Raw genomic sequence first — 13,798 nt, 5'->3', positions numbered from 1 at the left:
TAAGAGAGAGTATGACGTATACATTTAATCCGAGTAAAAATCACGCGCAAACATAATTTACCACCTCGCTCAACGTTTTAGAGGTTGAGAAACTTGTGTTAGGTTATATCATTCGTTCTATTTCGCTGGCAGAAAAGCACCTATAGGCACTAGATCCTGTTTCCTGTAGATCGCTGTTTATATTTCCTTGTCTGCCTCGGTTGAGTTATATGGTTATAATTAGCTGTATGAGCATAGGATGATCGGTTGCTTGCATCAAGAGCTATCTACTTAATGGTATCGGTCTTTCACAGAGGCTGCTTCTGTGTTCAAGTCGCTGAAAAAAGCTATGCGAGAAACGTCGATAGACGGTGTGGAAGAGGGCCCTCGGCTTGAACCTAGCCGACAAACTGTGGGTTGACCTGCTGCTGAAATGACAGACATTCCAACTGAATCCAGCGTGCGGCTAACTAGAAAGCTGTCAAAATCATCTGCAGCTATATTTCCCATTGTCATTACACATTCCAAATACTCTCTGGCTGAGGACCTTATAATTATGCGTTAAACAGACTATTATGTGCGGACACTTTATCACATTGGGAAGCAACGGACCAATAACTTGCTTCGTGATGCCTCAAAACTCAGCTTCAGTTTACAAACAAACTCCGTTCCATGCTTCGACAAAAGTGTTCACTCTAACACGCAAGATAAAAAATAAACCCTTTATGTATATGGGGCTCTTGGAACTCGTAGTTTTCAAGTGTGCATTCTGCTATGATATTCTTAGACCGTATCTCTTCAAGAGACTACAAGCCCCACATAACACCCGAGTGAAAGTCCCGGACGTCGATCGCGCCGGAAGAGAAGAAGGTCTCTTTCCCGGCCATCTTGTGGCAGCATCTAGCGAGCTGTTCGCATCAAGCCTTATAGAATCGGAGGAGAATCGTGTTGAAGGGGCGCCATCATGCCCGGACATCTGCAAGAAGGCTTCGGTTGCGTTGTAACCAATCGGTTCGACCAACTATTAGACGACGAATCCGACCCTTTCGAGGTGTTAAAGGCAGCAGAGAACAAGAAGAAGGAGGGGGCCGCTGCTGGTGCCGCCAAGACTGCAGCTCAAGCCGCTAAGCAACCGAAAAAGGAGTCCCAGAAAGACAGGAAGAACCCTCTTCTCGACAAGAAGGAAGAATCGCAGGCGCCAGTGCCTCTTAAGAAAGAAGGTAAGATTGTGCGAGGCTGTTACGCGTATCTAGCTACCCAGTTCGCTCTCTACAGCTGCGCAACCCCCCTCCCTCATGAGGTCAACATGGTTGCTATTCTGAGCCAGTTAGAGGGCAAGATGAAGCATAATATGTACTTAAAAGTAAACATTGTGCTAAACAGCTTTAATGTAGTTTGTGCTTGTCTGTTATACCAGGCTGCAAACAATGGGTAAGCGGATCGTATTTTCTCTTTAAGTTCTAGCTTGACAGTTAAGCAATGGTCTGTTGCTGGCAGATTAGCATTTTAGTAAACTAGCTGCATGTTGCAGTTGGCTAGCTGCGTAGATGTACCAGTAGTGTCGGTTGATTAAGCTTGGACTTGGTCTCGCGCAGGATGAAGTACTGATTGTCCAATGAGAGCCCCGATGCTGCCGAGCCGCGTGGCGGCTTTGATGAGCTGTCACACAGCAGCCAGCAGGCTGTAAGCGAGCTCGGGAGCTGTTCCGTTTGCCTTCAGAAGCACGTCGGCAGCTGCAAGGCGCTTTGTCTCTGAATATATTGTTATTCCAGAGTAAAATCACGAGCTAATGCTGGCAAGCTGCTCACCCATCTTGAGGCTACCAAGATCATGAGGCAACCAAGATGGTCCCATTTAAAATAGTCTTTCAGTTAGCGAGGTAGCTGGCTGCGTTGTTGACATGTTTATATGAAAGCGTACAAAGCAGTACACAGAAAGTTGCCTCTTGTTGGTGTTGTGTTCATTATTAGATGCACACATGGACAGCTAGTTAGGTAACTTTAGACGCTGTCTGGGGCGTCTGAATCCGTCTTATTTAAATTCGAATTTGGCTTGTTAATTTGTCACTGGCTATGGATAGCTCGTGAATTGTCTGGTATAAAAGTAGGCTAGTTGTAACGGTTCGTGTAACTTGACATGGCAAGGTGTTTTGGCGTGTTATATTTTACAGCTAAATAGTGGTTATATAGTTTAATAGCTAAAAGTGCTATGGTACCCAGATAGCATGTTTGAGTATTTTAGTTAGATGAGGGATTAGATTTTAGTTACACATGAGAAGATCAACTGAGCAGGTGCATCTAAAACACCCCCGTTAGCTGTTGGGTATTTGGTGCAACGATTAGTATAGATAATTAACGCTACCTAGCTACATTAGCGGAAATAGGAGATCTACAAACCAACCCGATTAATTGTGAAACGTAGTTATTGTTATCTGTTACGATGAATAACTTGCTTTCAAAGGGAGATAGCTAGCCAGCCAGCCATTGTCCTCATGCTAGCCGCTGCAGCATAGATGCGCGCAGCTAAAGCTGTGGGTATTCATCATACCTTGGAAATCTCAATCTGAGCCTCTCGTTGCGGAATAGCGTAGTATAGCTAGCTCGCTACATTCGATTGCACTTCCTGTTCGTATAGCCCACTTATGTAGCGTACTTAACTATGCATTGCAAAACGTAGATGCCAGTTTTTTCTTCAACTGTAATGCTAATGTGGACCGATCGAAGTTATTAAACGAATGTGGCGAGCTACCCCGTGCATATGCGTTAAAAGGAAGTGGTCATGTTGATGCCACAGACTAACGTTAACGATGGCCTGGTCTTGCTTCGCATTATGCAGGTAGTATGATCTTTTTTGGGTCACGAAAATCTTTGAGCATCTGATGAAAGATATGGACTCCTTCCCAGAAAACTGCATATTACCATATACAAACAAAAATTTCCATATTTTTTATTGCATTTGAAATTGATTTCCTTCTCACGGACAATATGAAAACACATCTTTACAAAGGATTCTTTATCTTTTTATCCAAAAATTAATGGCCACTTCCTGAAAATATGAAATCGTATAAAAATGAAATGAGAGTGCCAGTTTTTGCACCCAGATCATGGACTCCCTGAAACCCATTCAGGCACCTCTCAAAGGTCCATGGACTACAGGTTAAGAACCCCTGACTTATGGGATTGTGGAAAAATGTACATAGCTGTATAGGCGCACCAGTCTGTGAAAGTGTAACAGTACACATTTTTAGGGGTAGGTTAGTATTAAAAGTTCCCAATAGCTTATTGGAGTGGATCTCTGTGTTGTTCAAGTGTGGTGTTTTTCAGTGTGTTTTCTGTGAAGGATGTGTGTGATGGTGGGGCTTGACTTTGTTTCAGGCATCAGGAGAGTGGGAAGGCGGCCGGACCAGCCATCCCCTCAAGGGGGGCAGCCCGGGTCGCAGCAGCAGGGGGGACCGGGCGAGGGCAGGCCTGGGGACCGCAGGCCTGAAAGGAGGCCGCCGCGGGAGCGCCGCTTTGATAAGCCATCTGAAGAGAAGCCAGAGGGCGGAGAGTTCTCAGTGGAAAAGTGAGTGGCTGGGATGGCTACGCTTCAAAACCGTTAGGCATAGTAGTGGTGGGTTGAACACAATAGCAGTGTCTTGTGTTTGAGTGTGTGTGTCTGTGATTCTCAGGACCCCATGCCCCTCAACCTCTCCTCCCGACTGACCTGCAGGAAGATTTTTTTTTTTTTTTTTTTTTAACTGTAAAACAGTTCTTTGTGCCAGGGAGGGCGCATCCCTCATTTGGAATGCTCTGTTTTATTATTTTGTGTTTAACTGCTTTTCTGTTTATGTCTTTAATAGTGCCAGTAAATCCACACCGCAGCTAGTAGCAGTTTGTGCTCCTAACAAAAACCTGTTTCTTTTTCACAGGCTTGAGCTGCTCTGTGTTTGTGCAGGTAATTGTATCCCGAATGTGTTCCCTCCACGTATGACTGAGCACCAGAAACCTCACAGGATCTCATTTGCGTAACCCACGCGCACAGTGTATGCAGCTGCATGGGAGTGTATGATGGAACGGGGGGAATGTGGGCTGCAGTGGTCAAAGGGAAAAAGGAAGGGGAGCCTGTAAGGGTTCAGCGCAGACAGCCACCCACAGGCTGCTTGTCAGCAGAGGGAGGGGGACAAAGGGGGTGTCTCATGGCTGGAGTAATGGTCATGGCTTTCGCTGAATGCCCACCTCTCTTTTGCGGCAGGTCAGTGGGCGACAGGTCTGTCCGAGGGCGTGGCGGAGGACGCGGGGGCCGTGGAGGTCGTGGGCGTGGTATGGGCCGGAGCGACGGGTTTGACTCTCGCGGGAAGCGAGAGTTTGACCGACACAGCGGAAGCGACAAATCGTAAGTCATTCGTGATGAGCAGAAACCTCTCATGCCCCCCACCCCCAGCAACCCCCCTCCCCAAGGTGTGAGTCACTTTGACATTTCACGTAATGCTAAGTTGTGTGTCGTTTTTGTTTCAGCAGCCTGAAAGCCGAAGAAAAGCGTGGCGGGAGTGGATCGCACAATTGGGGCAATGTAAAGGATGAGCTCAGGTGAGTCCCCTGGGGCTTAGTCACATCGGGCAAGTTCATGAGCACTGGAGCTTTGGTTTTATAAGCTTGTGGGTTGTGATCTGCTCAGCTCTTGCTGGGCATCATATGTCATGTTAGGTATATGGTAAGTAGTCTGCAAATGCACCAGCCATCATAAGTTTATTCTCTTCACAGCACCCATTCAGAGGCAGTATGTCTGAAGTTGAAAACATCTATTCACAACAGCATTTCTGTTCCTCTCTCAAGTTTTTTTAGATATTCATGGAAGTTAGTTGTACATTCTTTGCCCAAAACTGTTGACATGAGTGTCTGCTGTCCTGTGATTTCTGCAGTGAACTGGATCAGTCCAATGCCACTGAGGAGACCCCTGAAGGCGAGGAGCATCCTCCTGCAGATTCTGAGAACAAGTAAGACACCTCTCAGCCTGCTACTGAATGCCATTGTTAATACTGATGCCTCTAACACCCATACTGAGTAATGCTAACGCACCTAACACCGCTACTCAGTAATGCCAATGCCTTAAACACCCTTTGCCTCAGTAAAACTGAGAAAACGGTTAATTTGTATAAACAGGGCTCCATGTGTAGTCATTACAGATATGGGTACAGAGCAGACAAGTCCCAGTATTAAATGTAGTTGTGTCCTGCAACAACTCAGCTCGCGTTCCAGTTGTGTCCTGTGTACGGTTGTCAACCCGTGTGATGTCGCCATGGTTCCCAGGGAGAATGAGGTGGAGGAAGTCAAAGAGGAAGGACCCAAGGAGATGACCCTGGATGAATGGAAGGCTATGCAGGACAAGGAACGCGCTAAAGTGGAATTCAACATCCGCAAGGCCAACGAGGGCACAGATGGCCAGTGGAAGAAGGGCTACGTGCTGCACAAGTCCAAGAGTGAAGATGTAAGTCAGAGACCCTGCACGGCATTGCAAAGGCCATCTCATGCCCACCATTAGTCTGCCTGCCTGCGTGGTCACTTTCAGTCCCATGTTAACCATCACACAAATGTTTGGATTGACATACCTCAGTTGATTAGACACTCATCACTCTGCTATATCGTGCGAGTCATGTTGGCCGCCACTTTTACAGGGTTCTCCAACATTACATCAGCTGAATGTAACCAGAGTTAAATTCTGATTTGATGCTGTTTAAGACATGATACAGAGGTGCTGCCACCACTGAATGGATCGGTACAGACTGTACTGAGATGTTAGCTGATTTGGTCTGTGAAACTGGGTAAAGTGAATGTAAATGTGCTGATGGGTATGAGTGCCAGTTCTTTTCATGGCCTTTTCTCTCTCAACAAACACGCAGAGACCTGCTGGTGCTTTAATCGACACTGCAGAGACGGACGCTGATTCAACTGCCTTCCACCAAAAGGTGCATCCATACTCTCACAACTACTTCTCTGCCGGTCAGAGACCCTGAAAGCATGATATAAACTAGGGGTCTCTACTCCTTAGCTTAACACACTGATTTCACTGTCCTCTCAGTGAAGCGATGGTGGTTCTTTCCAGCACATTACCTTCCCTCTACCTTTTGTTGTATACCCAAACTTCCATGCCTTGTATCTCCACCCACAGTGGAGACATTGCGATTTGACTGGCTCTTAACTGGTATGTGCGTATTTATCATTGTGTAATTTGAGTAGGGTGTTCTCAGACAATAACTTCATGGTGTGTGTTAAGGATTGACATTTTGTCTGTAATTTTTGTCTTAAAACCTTTTTTTAAAAAAAAATACAAACATACCTCTTTTGAGTGTGTATTTTTGAAGTTTCCAACATTTTTTTTGCCCACAGACATTGTTTTTTGCTTCATATGCTGATTTGCAGTGCAGCTTTTTCTGTGTGGCTTACCAGTGTAAAATGTTGGAGAACTCTATAAACTGTTTAGCCCTGGGAAAACCACTGCATGTGTTTATTTGTAGACAGTTTGAAAATGCACACTTTAATGAAAAGCTTGTACAGGATCTGTTGTGGTCCATCTTTCATGGCTGACAGAAAAAGATTTGGTTTTCCAGTTGATAGGAATGATGCTAGACTGAGCTCTCTGAACCTCTCTGCCGTCCCTCACTGCAGGCCAATGCAGATGAAGCCGCTGGGGACCACCACTTCCGGAAGCCAGCCAACGACATCACTTCCCAGCTGGAGATCAACTTTGGGGACCTTGGCCGTCCGGGGCGTGGCCGTGGGGGACCCCGTGGAGGAAGAGGCGGGCGTGGCGGTGGTGGCAGCAGGCCTGCGCGTGGGGGCAGGGCTGATAAGGTGAGCAGCCATGTGCTAAACAACTTCCTGCTACGGTTTCCGCTAATAACCCTGCAGCAAGCCGGCGCTTGTGGCTAATTTCTCTCCTTTGTTTCCTCTCTGTGTGTCAGCCCGGCGGAGTGTCGGTGCCCAATGTGGATGATCCAGAGGCCTTCCCAGCCCTGGCCTGAGTGGACACCGTTGTCAGCTAACCCATAAGCCCCTCCTCCGGGTCCTCTTCTACAAGGCTTGCATGCTTGGATCCTCCTTCAACTATAATAAAACAAAACAAAAAAACCAAACAAAAAACATGAGACTCATCCCCTGCCATCCACAACTGAGGACTGAACACCTACTGTTTAAAAAAAAAAAAAAAAAAAAAAAAAAAAAAAAAAAGGACTTCTCTTGCTACACTGAAGCAGATTATTGGTAGAGGTTTTGTATTTAGAAACATGGTAACAGGGATGTTTTCATACAGTATTTTTTTTCAGAGATTATGCATTCTTCATAAATGCGTTTTGTATTGCTGCTTGAAAATAATATGCATTTCCAAATACAGGTGTGAAGAGTGTCATGAGTTAGCCCAACGTGCCCCCATGGCTGTTTTGGCCCTGCAGAATTTATAGCTTCAGAGTACTAAGGGAACATCTACCAGCCACTTAGGTCTACTACAAGGAGTACATTAGAAGAAGTTACTGCATTATTCAAAGTGGGATGTACAGGACTTTATGCGCTTTGGTTTTCGTATATATATTTTTAAATGTTTTAAGTGGAAGACCTAAAGTCAAAAGCTACTCCATTTTATGAAGATGTTTCTGAACTTTTTATGCTAGTTGTGCAGTGTAAAGCAAAGGCCTCTGGCTTCTTTTTGAGCTTTATTCTGGTGGACCTTTTGGTCTTTGTGTGTAAACCTTGCTCCTCTGAAGAATTCTGCCATGCATTTACCAGTAGATGGTAGTCCTGAACCCCATGCTAGTCCTGAGCCTGTCCTTGCTTCACCTAGGTAACTTTTTTATTTCTGAAAAGTGCAAGGACCTTAGGACCACTAATAGAATATAGTGTGTGAGACCACTTAAATTTGAGGGTTTTTTTTTTTTTTTTACTTTTCCACTGAAGCTAGAATACAGGTTTGAGGTATTTAATTTTTTTTTATCTGGATATTAAAGCTTTCATTTGAAAAGTAAATTTTTTGTTTAAAATTGTTGACATATCTTGCACATAGTGTAATGTACCTGCCTCAGGCCACCCCAGTTTTAGGGCTGTCCACACCGTGAAGTTTTTTTTTTTTTTTTTTGGTAAATGGGCTAGCTTTTGTTCCTTAAGTTTACAGCAGCACTACTGCGGAGTTTTTGTGAAAAAAAAATGCATTGTTCATGTGGAACAGTCAAGTGCTACGAAATGTATGAACGCTAACCCTGCTAGTAGACCTCTGTGTTTGTATGTGGAAGGAGAATAAAGATGAAATTTCACACCAGAGGAGGAGGAGGAGGAGGAGGAAGGGGAGGTGGGGGCTGTGTAGAACACTACTGTAAGTGAAGCAGAGCAGTGTTATTGGTCAGACTCGCTGGTGGCGTACAGACACAGGTGGTTCATGAAGAATGTCTGTGGAATTATTGGGGCCAGCCGGGTTTGGGCTTCCTGACTTCACCACCACCCCCCAGTACTGCAAACATCCCTGTTCTAATAAAGTGCTTAGAGGTGTGACTTGTGCCGCTCACTGGCACAGTGTGGAATGATTGCTGTTTAATTCGTGGTTTAAAAAAAATGGAAAATTTGCATGTTTGTCTCTTTGTTTTATGTTTTCCTGGGCAATTAATACCAGTGGCTTCAATAATTATTTCAATATGGTGTGAGGTAGAGGTTTGGCAACGGGCCCTCCTTTAGTGGAACGTGCACCTACAACATAAGGTAAACTGTTTGAACAAGACAGCTCAGTGGTCTGGTTGGCTTCAGATGATTTTATAAATGATGAGATCACTTTTGACTTTACCGTAGCCCAGAATGCCTTGTGTCTCTTGCTGTATGTGGCCCACCAGTGTGTGGTTTGGTTGCTTCTAAACAACACTTGTTTGTGCAGCTCTTTACTCTTATTAACGCTTTCTAAACCTTTCAGAAGGGGGTTGAGAGGACCGCTCCTCCCAGGATTCAAACCTGTAACCTTGTGGTTTGAAGTTGGTAGTCTTCATTGATGGGTATGTGATTGTGTTGGTCAGGTTTGCACCGTATTTCTATTGAAACAATGTCTATGATCCTATGTAGCCTACAGCAGCTTATTAAATCATTTCACAGATAATCATCCGACACTTCTCTCTGTCCGCTCAGGGTTTCTGATCTGCTTGCTAGGTTGCATGTTCTTTCAGTCCATAATTGAGCCAGGAGAAATTTATCCACTCCATTTGACTACCTAGGCCATGTGAGGAAAACCATAAGTGATCTAAGGTCAGGGTTTGGTAAAAGATCCTGTCTATGCCATGACAGTGAGCGTTCTGGCACATTTTCAGTGGTGATGTGACCTTTTCTCTGAGTTGTGAGCTTGAAAGGAGGCTTAAATCTGTTTAGGAATGACACCTTGGGTATAACTAGGTTTCATGATTTCCAGTTTTTCTTGATGGAAAAGCCTTTACATTCTGGCTGAGCGGAGATTTAGTGTTTCCAGTGTTTTGAGTTTTCAAGGTAAGTAGTACATGATGGGCAATGTGCTGTGCTCTTTCCCTGCTGCAGACTTCTAGGGTCCCATCTGCACCTTACACCCAGCAGTGACTCTTTTGGTTTAAAACAGTACAACACTAACATGGGATTTAAGTTTTCCTACTGGAAAAGGACTGCAGCTCAAAGGCTGCTGTTGGTGATGGGTGCCAGCAGTTGACGTACTGAATTCAGTGGTGCAGGTGGCAGTGTTGCCGGCGACACAAGCGATAAAAAACAAATGTCAGTGGTAACCTCTGTAAGTGACTTCCCCTGGCTATTGGGAGTGTCACGGAAAACGGCTGGTATTTCCACAGTGGGGATCAGTATGGAAAGTACACAGGTTGTAGCTATTGATGCAGTATTGGAACAAGAACATATACTGTGACACATTTTAAAGTGTCCCCCACCTATGCAGCCCTTTCAGGAATTGTAGTTGTACACTAGGCTCGTCTCAAGGGGATACCCACTGCAGTCGTACAGGAAAGCTGAAGCGCTACGAATGCAACCCTGCTACACACGGACACCTGACCAGCGGCGATTTTTCACCAAGATCACTGCAAATGAGCGACGGAACATCTTGACCTTGCATTGTATGAACACGCACTGAGCAGACATTCAGCCCAGAGATGTAAAGTTAAATCAATAGGGAGTAACGCTAGATGTAGAAGAAAAAGTGCTTCATAAACAAACCTGCGTTAACGCGACAGTCCCGGTGCAAGATTGTTTTAGACATTGTACTGTATAATTGAAATTAGTGGGTTATCTACATTGTAAAAATGGTGGATAATTGAAGATACTTTCTTGCAAAAAAAGCTTTGGTATAAAGCGTTTTGTATCGTTAACTCGACAAATACATTTGATAATCTAATTGGGATCAGAACGGTGATTAAGATTATTTTGAGCCTTGAGTCTAAGGTTATTGTGAGTCGCTGTGGAAGCGCGTCTGCCCAATGAATGAATGTAAATACAAAATCGTTTCGGTTTCTGTTCACTTCTACTTACAGTAGGCCTACGCTGGAATCATTCGACCCAATAACGCCACTTTGTCAAGATGTGTGTGAGAAACGTCCATTCGTGCAGTAAAACTCAGTTCCATCTGTCGTAAATTTTGTTTTCAATACTGACTGCCAGTGAGGTTGGATGGAGCTCGTATAATTCTCAGAAAGCAGTCTGTGCAAATACGCACCGCGTATACACGAGGAAGTTTACAACAAACGCCACGCGTAGGCTACATTCATGTCCACTCGGGACTAGGAGCAGAATCCAAGGGCAAATCAAAGATCCTTCTGCGGGTTGCAGCTAGGATGTACCCTGTGCCTAGCAGAACGAAACTAGTTCCTCCTGCTTTAGGCTGCTGGTGATATGGCGGGGATTAAATTCGGCCAAATGATTCAACCTGCACGTAAGACAAGCACCTTGTCCACTGAGTAACTTTTTTATGCTATGTAGTGCGTGTTACGTTAGCCTACATGGTTCATTATGTTTTCATTAATGTTATTAAGGTTCTCATAGTTTTCAGGTAACATTTGTTATATTTTTCAACGTAAAGATCTATTTCCTCAATGCTAAAATTAGCTAGAATTTTTCCAATCTAGTGTTGTAATCGCACCGGGTTTAGCATAGGCTACACGCTAAACAGCAAATCACACCGGTGTGACCGCACGTGCGAATATTATTTCAGTATGTTGCTGTTCATGATGCCGCACTATGTCGGACAAGTTCTTGCCTCGATGCACTTCATTGCATTTTTAATAAATTATACGATTGCCTGTCTGATTTAACTATCAGTTTGGTAATTATTTGACAGTCTCCTGTAGTGCAGTATGGGTCAAATCTCGCTAATAACATTATAGCCTAATGTGTGTGACATGCTTCGTAATCGATAACCAACTTTAAATTGGTGTGCCTTGACGTTCTGTTTTGATCTTTGATGTGCCCTCTGCGCTAGAGAATCCCGCTAGAACGTCTTGTGATCTTGTGTTCTACTTCAATTACAATTTCAGATGTCTAAAACTGCATTCTGGATAGAAAGTATTACAATTATGGAGATGCACAATATTTACAGATGTCCACAATAATATTTGTCCTAGTAAAATTGCAGTTGTACATATCCGTAATGACATTATTACTAGTCAAAATGTATTTTTGGATATTCAAATGGTTTCTCATTTTGGATATATGAAATTAAAATTATGAGCAGTAACAATTGGATTGTAGATATCTGAAATGGGAGTTTTTCCTAGTAAGAATTCTATTGCAGACATCCAGAATGCTCATTCTGGATAGGAAAAATGACGTTGTGGACATCTGAAATTGAAAGCCCAATCAATACACATAAGAACATAAGAACATATGATGACGAGAACAGGCCATTCGGCCCAACTAAGATCGCCATTTCTTAATTAAAGAGTATCCAAAACTGCATCAAGTCTAGACTTGAACACAGCAAGGGTCTCTGCCTCAACTACATGACCTGGCAACCTATTCCATGTATTGATAACTCTTTGTGTAAAATAATACTTCCTTATATCAGTGCGGAACTTAACTCTTAACTAGTTTCCATTTATGTCCTCTTGTTTTACAGACTGAACTCACCCTAAAGAATCTATTATAGTTAACCTTATTGATTCCTTTTATAAATTTAAATACCTCAATTAAATCACCCCTAAGCCTCCTCTCCCTTAGTCTAAATAGGTTAAGTAACTTGAGTCTTTCCTCGTAGCTTTTATATTTCATGCCAGGAACTAATTTAGTTGCCCTTCTTTGAACCTTTTCTAGAGCTTCGATATCTTTTTTATAGTGCGGTGCCCAGAACTGCACACAGTATTCCAGGTGCGGTCTGACTAAGGCATTGTATTATTTCAATATAACCTCTTTAGATTTATACTCAATACTTTTGGCTATAAATCCAAGCATCCTGTTGTCCTTTTTTACTGCTACAGCACACTGCCTAGATCCTGTTAAGCTTGGGTCAACCATTACTCCCAAGTCCTTTTCAAATTGAGCACATTCTAGTTTTTTTCCACCCATGAAGTAGTCTTGTCTAAGGTTCTTATTTCCCACATGCAAGACTTTACATTTATCTAAATTGAATGTCATCTGCCAGGTATCTGCCCACTTTTGGATGCTGGTTAGGTCTTCCTGTATTACCTTAGTTGATTCTATACTGTTGGCTAGACCCCCTAGTTTCGTGTCATCTGCAAATTTTACTATTTTACTTCTAACCTCTGCATCAAGATCATTTATGTATATAAGAAATAGCAAAGGCCCCAACCCCGATCCCTGCGGGACTCCACTTCGTATAGGACCCTGCTCTGATACAATTCCTCCCACAGTTACAGTCTGCTTTCTATTAGACAACCAACTTCGAACCCACTCAGTGATAGCTCCTGTAATTCCTGCAGATGTCATTTTCAATATGAGTGTCTCGTGCGGAACTTTGTCAAATGCCTATTTGGACTTTCAAATGCCTTTTGAAAGTCCAAATAGATAATATCATAAGCTTGGTTTGAGTCCAGACATGCTGTAGCTTCCTCAAAGAAGTCCAGGAGGTTTGTTAAGCACGACCTCCCTCTGCTTAACACATGAATGGCAAAAGTCATTTGTCCTAAGAAGAATGACGTTGTGGATGTCTGAAATGACAATTGTGAATAGGAAGAATGTCATTGTGGCTATCTGAAATGTTCATTTTGACTAGGAAGAATTGAATTACGGATATCTGCAATACACAGGCTATCCAGTCTTGCTATTAAATGTTAAAATGGCCACTTATATAAAATTCCTTAAAAAGTATATCTTAAATTTAGTTTTGACTAGTACAATCAAAGTTGTAGATATCTTGTGTAGCAAAGGGCAAGAGCAGTCACCCCACCTGGCCTCGAACCCAGGTCTACGGGGTACCAACCATGGCACTATGACCGCGACGCCAAAGAGCCGGGGTCATTGGTACGGCAGTCAGAGCACATACTCAACTGTAGTGACGGCACTCTGTCACACTGCCCCTCCCTGCTCTTGCCCTTCGCTACAAATGGTGTTAGCAGTGGGATGGCTTGCCGCGAGGCCATCGGAGACATGCCCAATGTGTGAGCCGTATGAGGGACCCCCAGGTTCAGTTGACCCCAGTGTGTGAGGGACCCCAGAGATGGGTGAAGCACAGTGTGAGGAACCCCAGAGATGGGTGAAGCACCCTGGGATGGGAGAAGTATGGCAAAGGAATGCGTGAGGGACGCCTTGGTGCGTGAAGTGCATGGGCGCGCTTCCCAAAGGGGAGCCTGGCTCTTTGGCGTTGTGGTCAAAGTGGCTTGGTTGGTACCCTATAGACC

The 13,798-nt window shown here is 44.0% G+C and overlaps 1 protein-coding gene across 4 annotated transcripts; it reads left to right on the top strand.

Annotated features, from left to right (window-relative positions):
* Window positions 1–838: 838 nt before the first annotated feature.
* On the top strand, window positions 839–7,977 carry LOC118795823 (plasminogen activator inhibitor 1 RNA-binding protein-like). Of its 4 annotated transcripts, none has more exons than XM_036554566.1 (9): window positions 839–1,199; window positions 3,354–3,543; window positions 4,213–4,353; window positions 4,479–4,547; window positions 4,880–4,954; window positions 5,268–5,445; window positions 5,858–5,923; window positions 6,624–6,809; window positions 6,920–7,977. In XM_036554566.1, exons 1-9 carry the CDS (start codon window positions 944–946, stop codon window positions 6,977–6,979), a joined length of 1,221 nt encoding a protein of 406 aa, XP_036410459.1. In that variant the 5' UTR covers window positions 839–943; the 3' UTR covers window positions 6,980–7,977. The 4 variants fall into 4 exon arrangements, with proteins under 4 accessions (XP_036410459.1, XP_036410458.1, XP_036410461.1 ...); XM_036554565.1 differs by having other exon boundaries at window positions 4,476–4,547; XM_036554568.1 differs by lacking the exon at window positions 5,858–5,923.
* Window positions 7,978–13,798: the final 5,821 nt, after the last annotated feature.

This window comes from Megalops cyprinoides, chromosome 20 (assembly GCF_013368585.1).
Source record: "Megalops cyprinoides isolate fMegCyp1 chromosome 20, fMegCyp1.pri, whole genome shotgun sequence".
Lineage (NCBI taxonomy): Eukaryota > Metazoa > Chordata > Actinopteri > Elopiformes > Megalopidae > Megalops > Megalops cyprinoides.
This window is presented reverse-complemented; position numbering and strand designations above follow the sequence as displayed.

Excerpts from the sequence above, each read along its gene's own strand:
- LOC118795823 (XM_036554565.1), top strand. The coding sequence starts at position 944 with ATGCCCGGACATCTGCAAGAAGGCTTCGGTTGCGTTGTAACCAATCGG. Across the intron at positions 3,544-4,212 it reads GGAGAGTTCTCAGTGGAAAA|GTCAGTGGGCGACAGGTCTG; the intron begins GTGAGTGGCTGG and ends CTTTTGCGGCAG. Across the intron at positions 5,924-6,623 it reads CAACTGCCTTCCACCAAAAG|GCCAATGCAGATGAAGCCGC; the intron begins GTGCATCCATAC and ends CCCTCACTGCAG.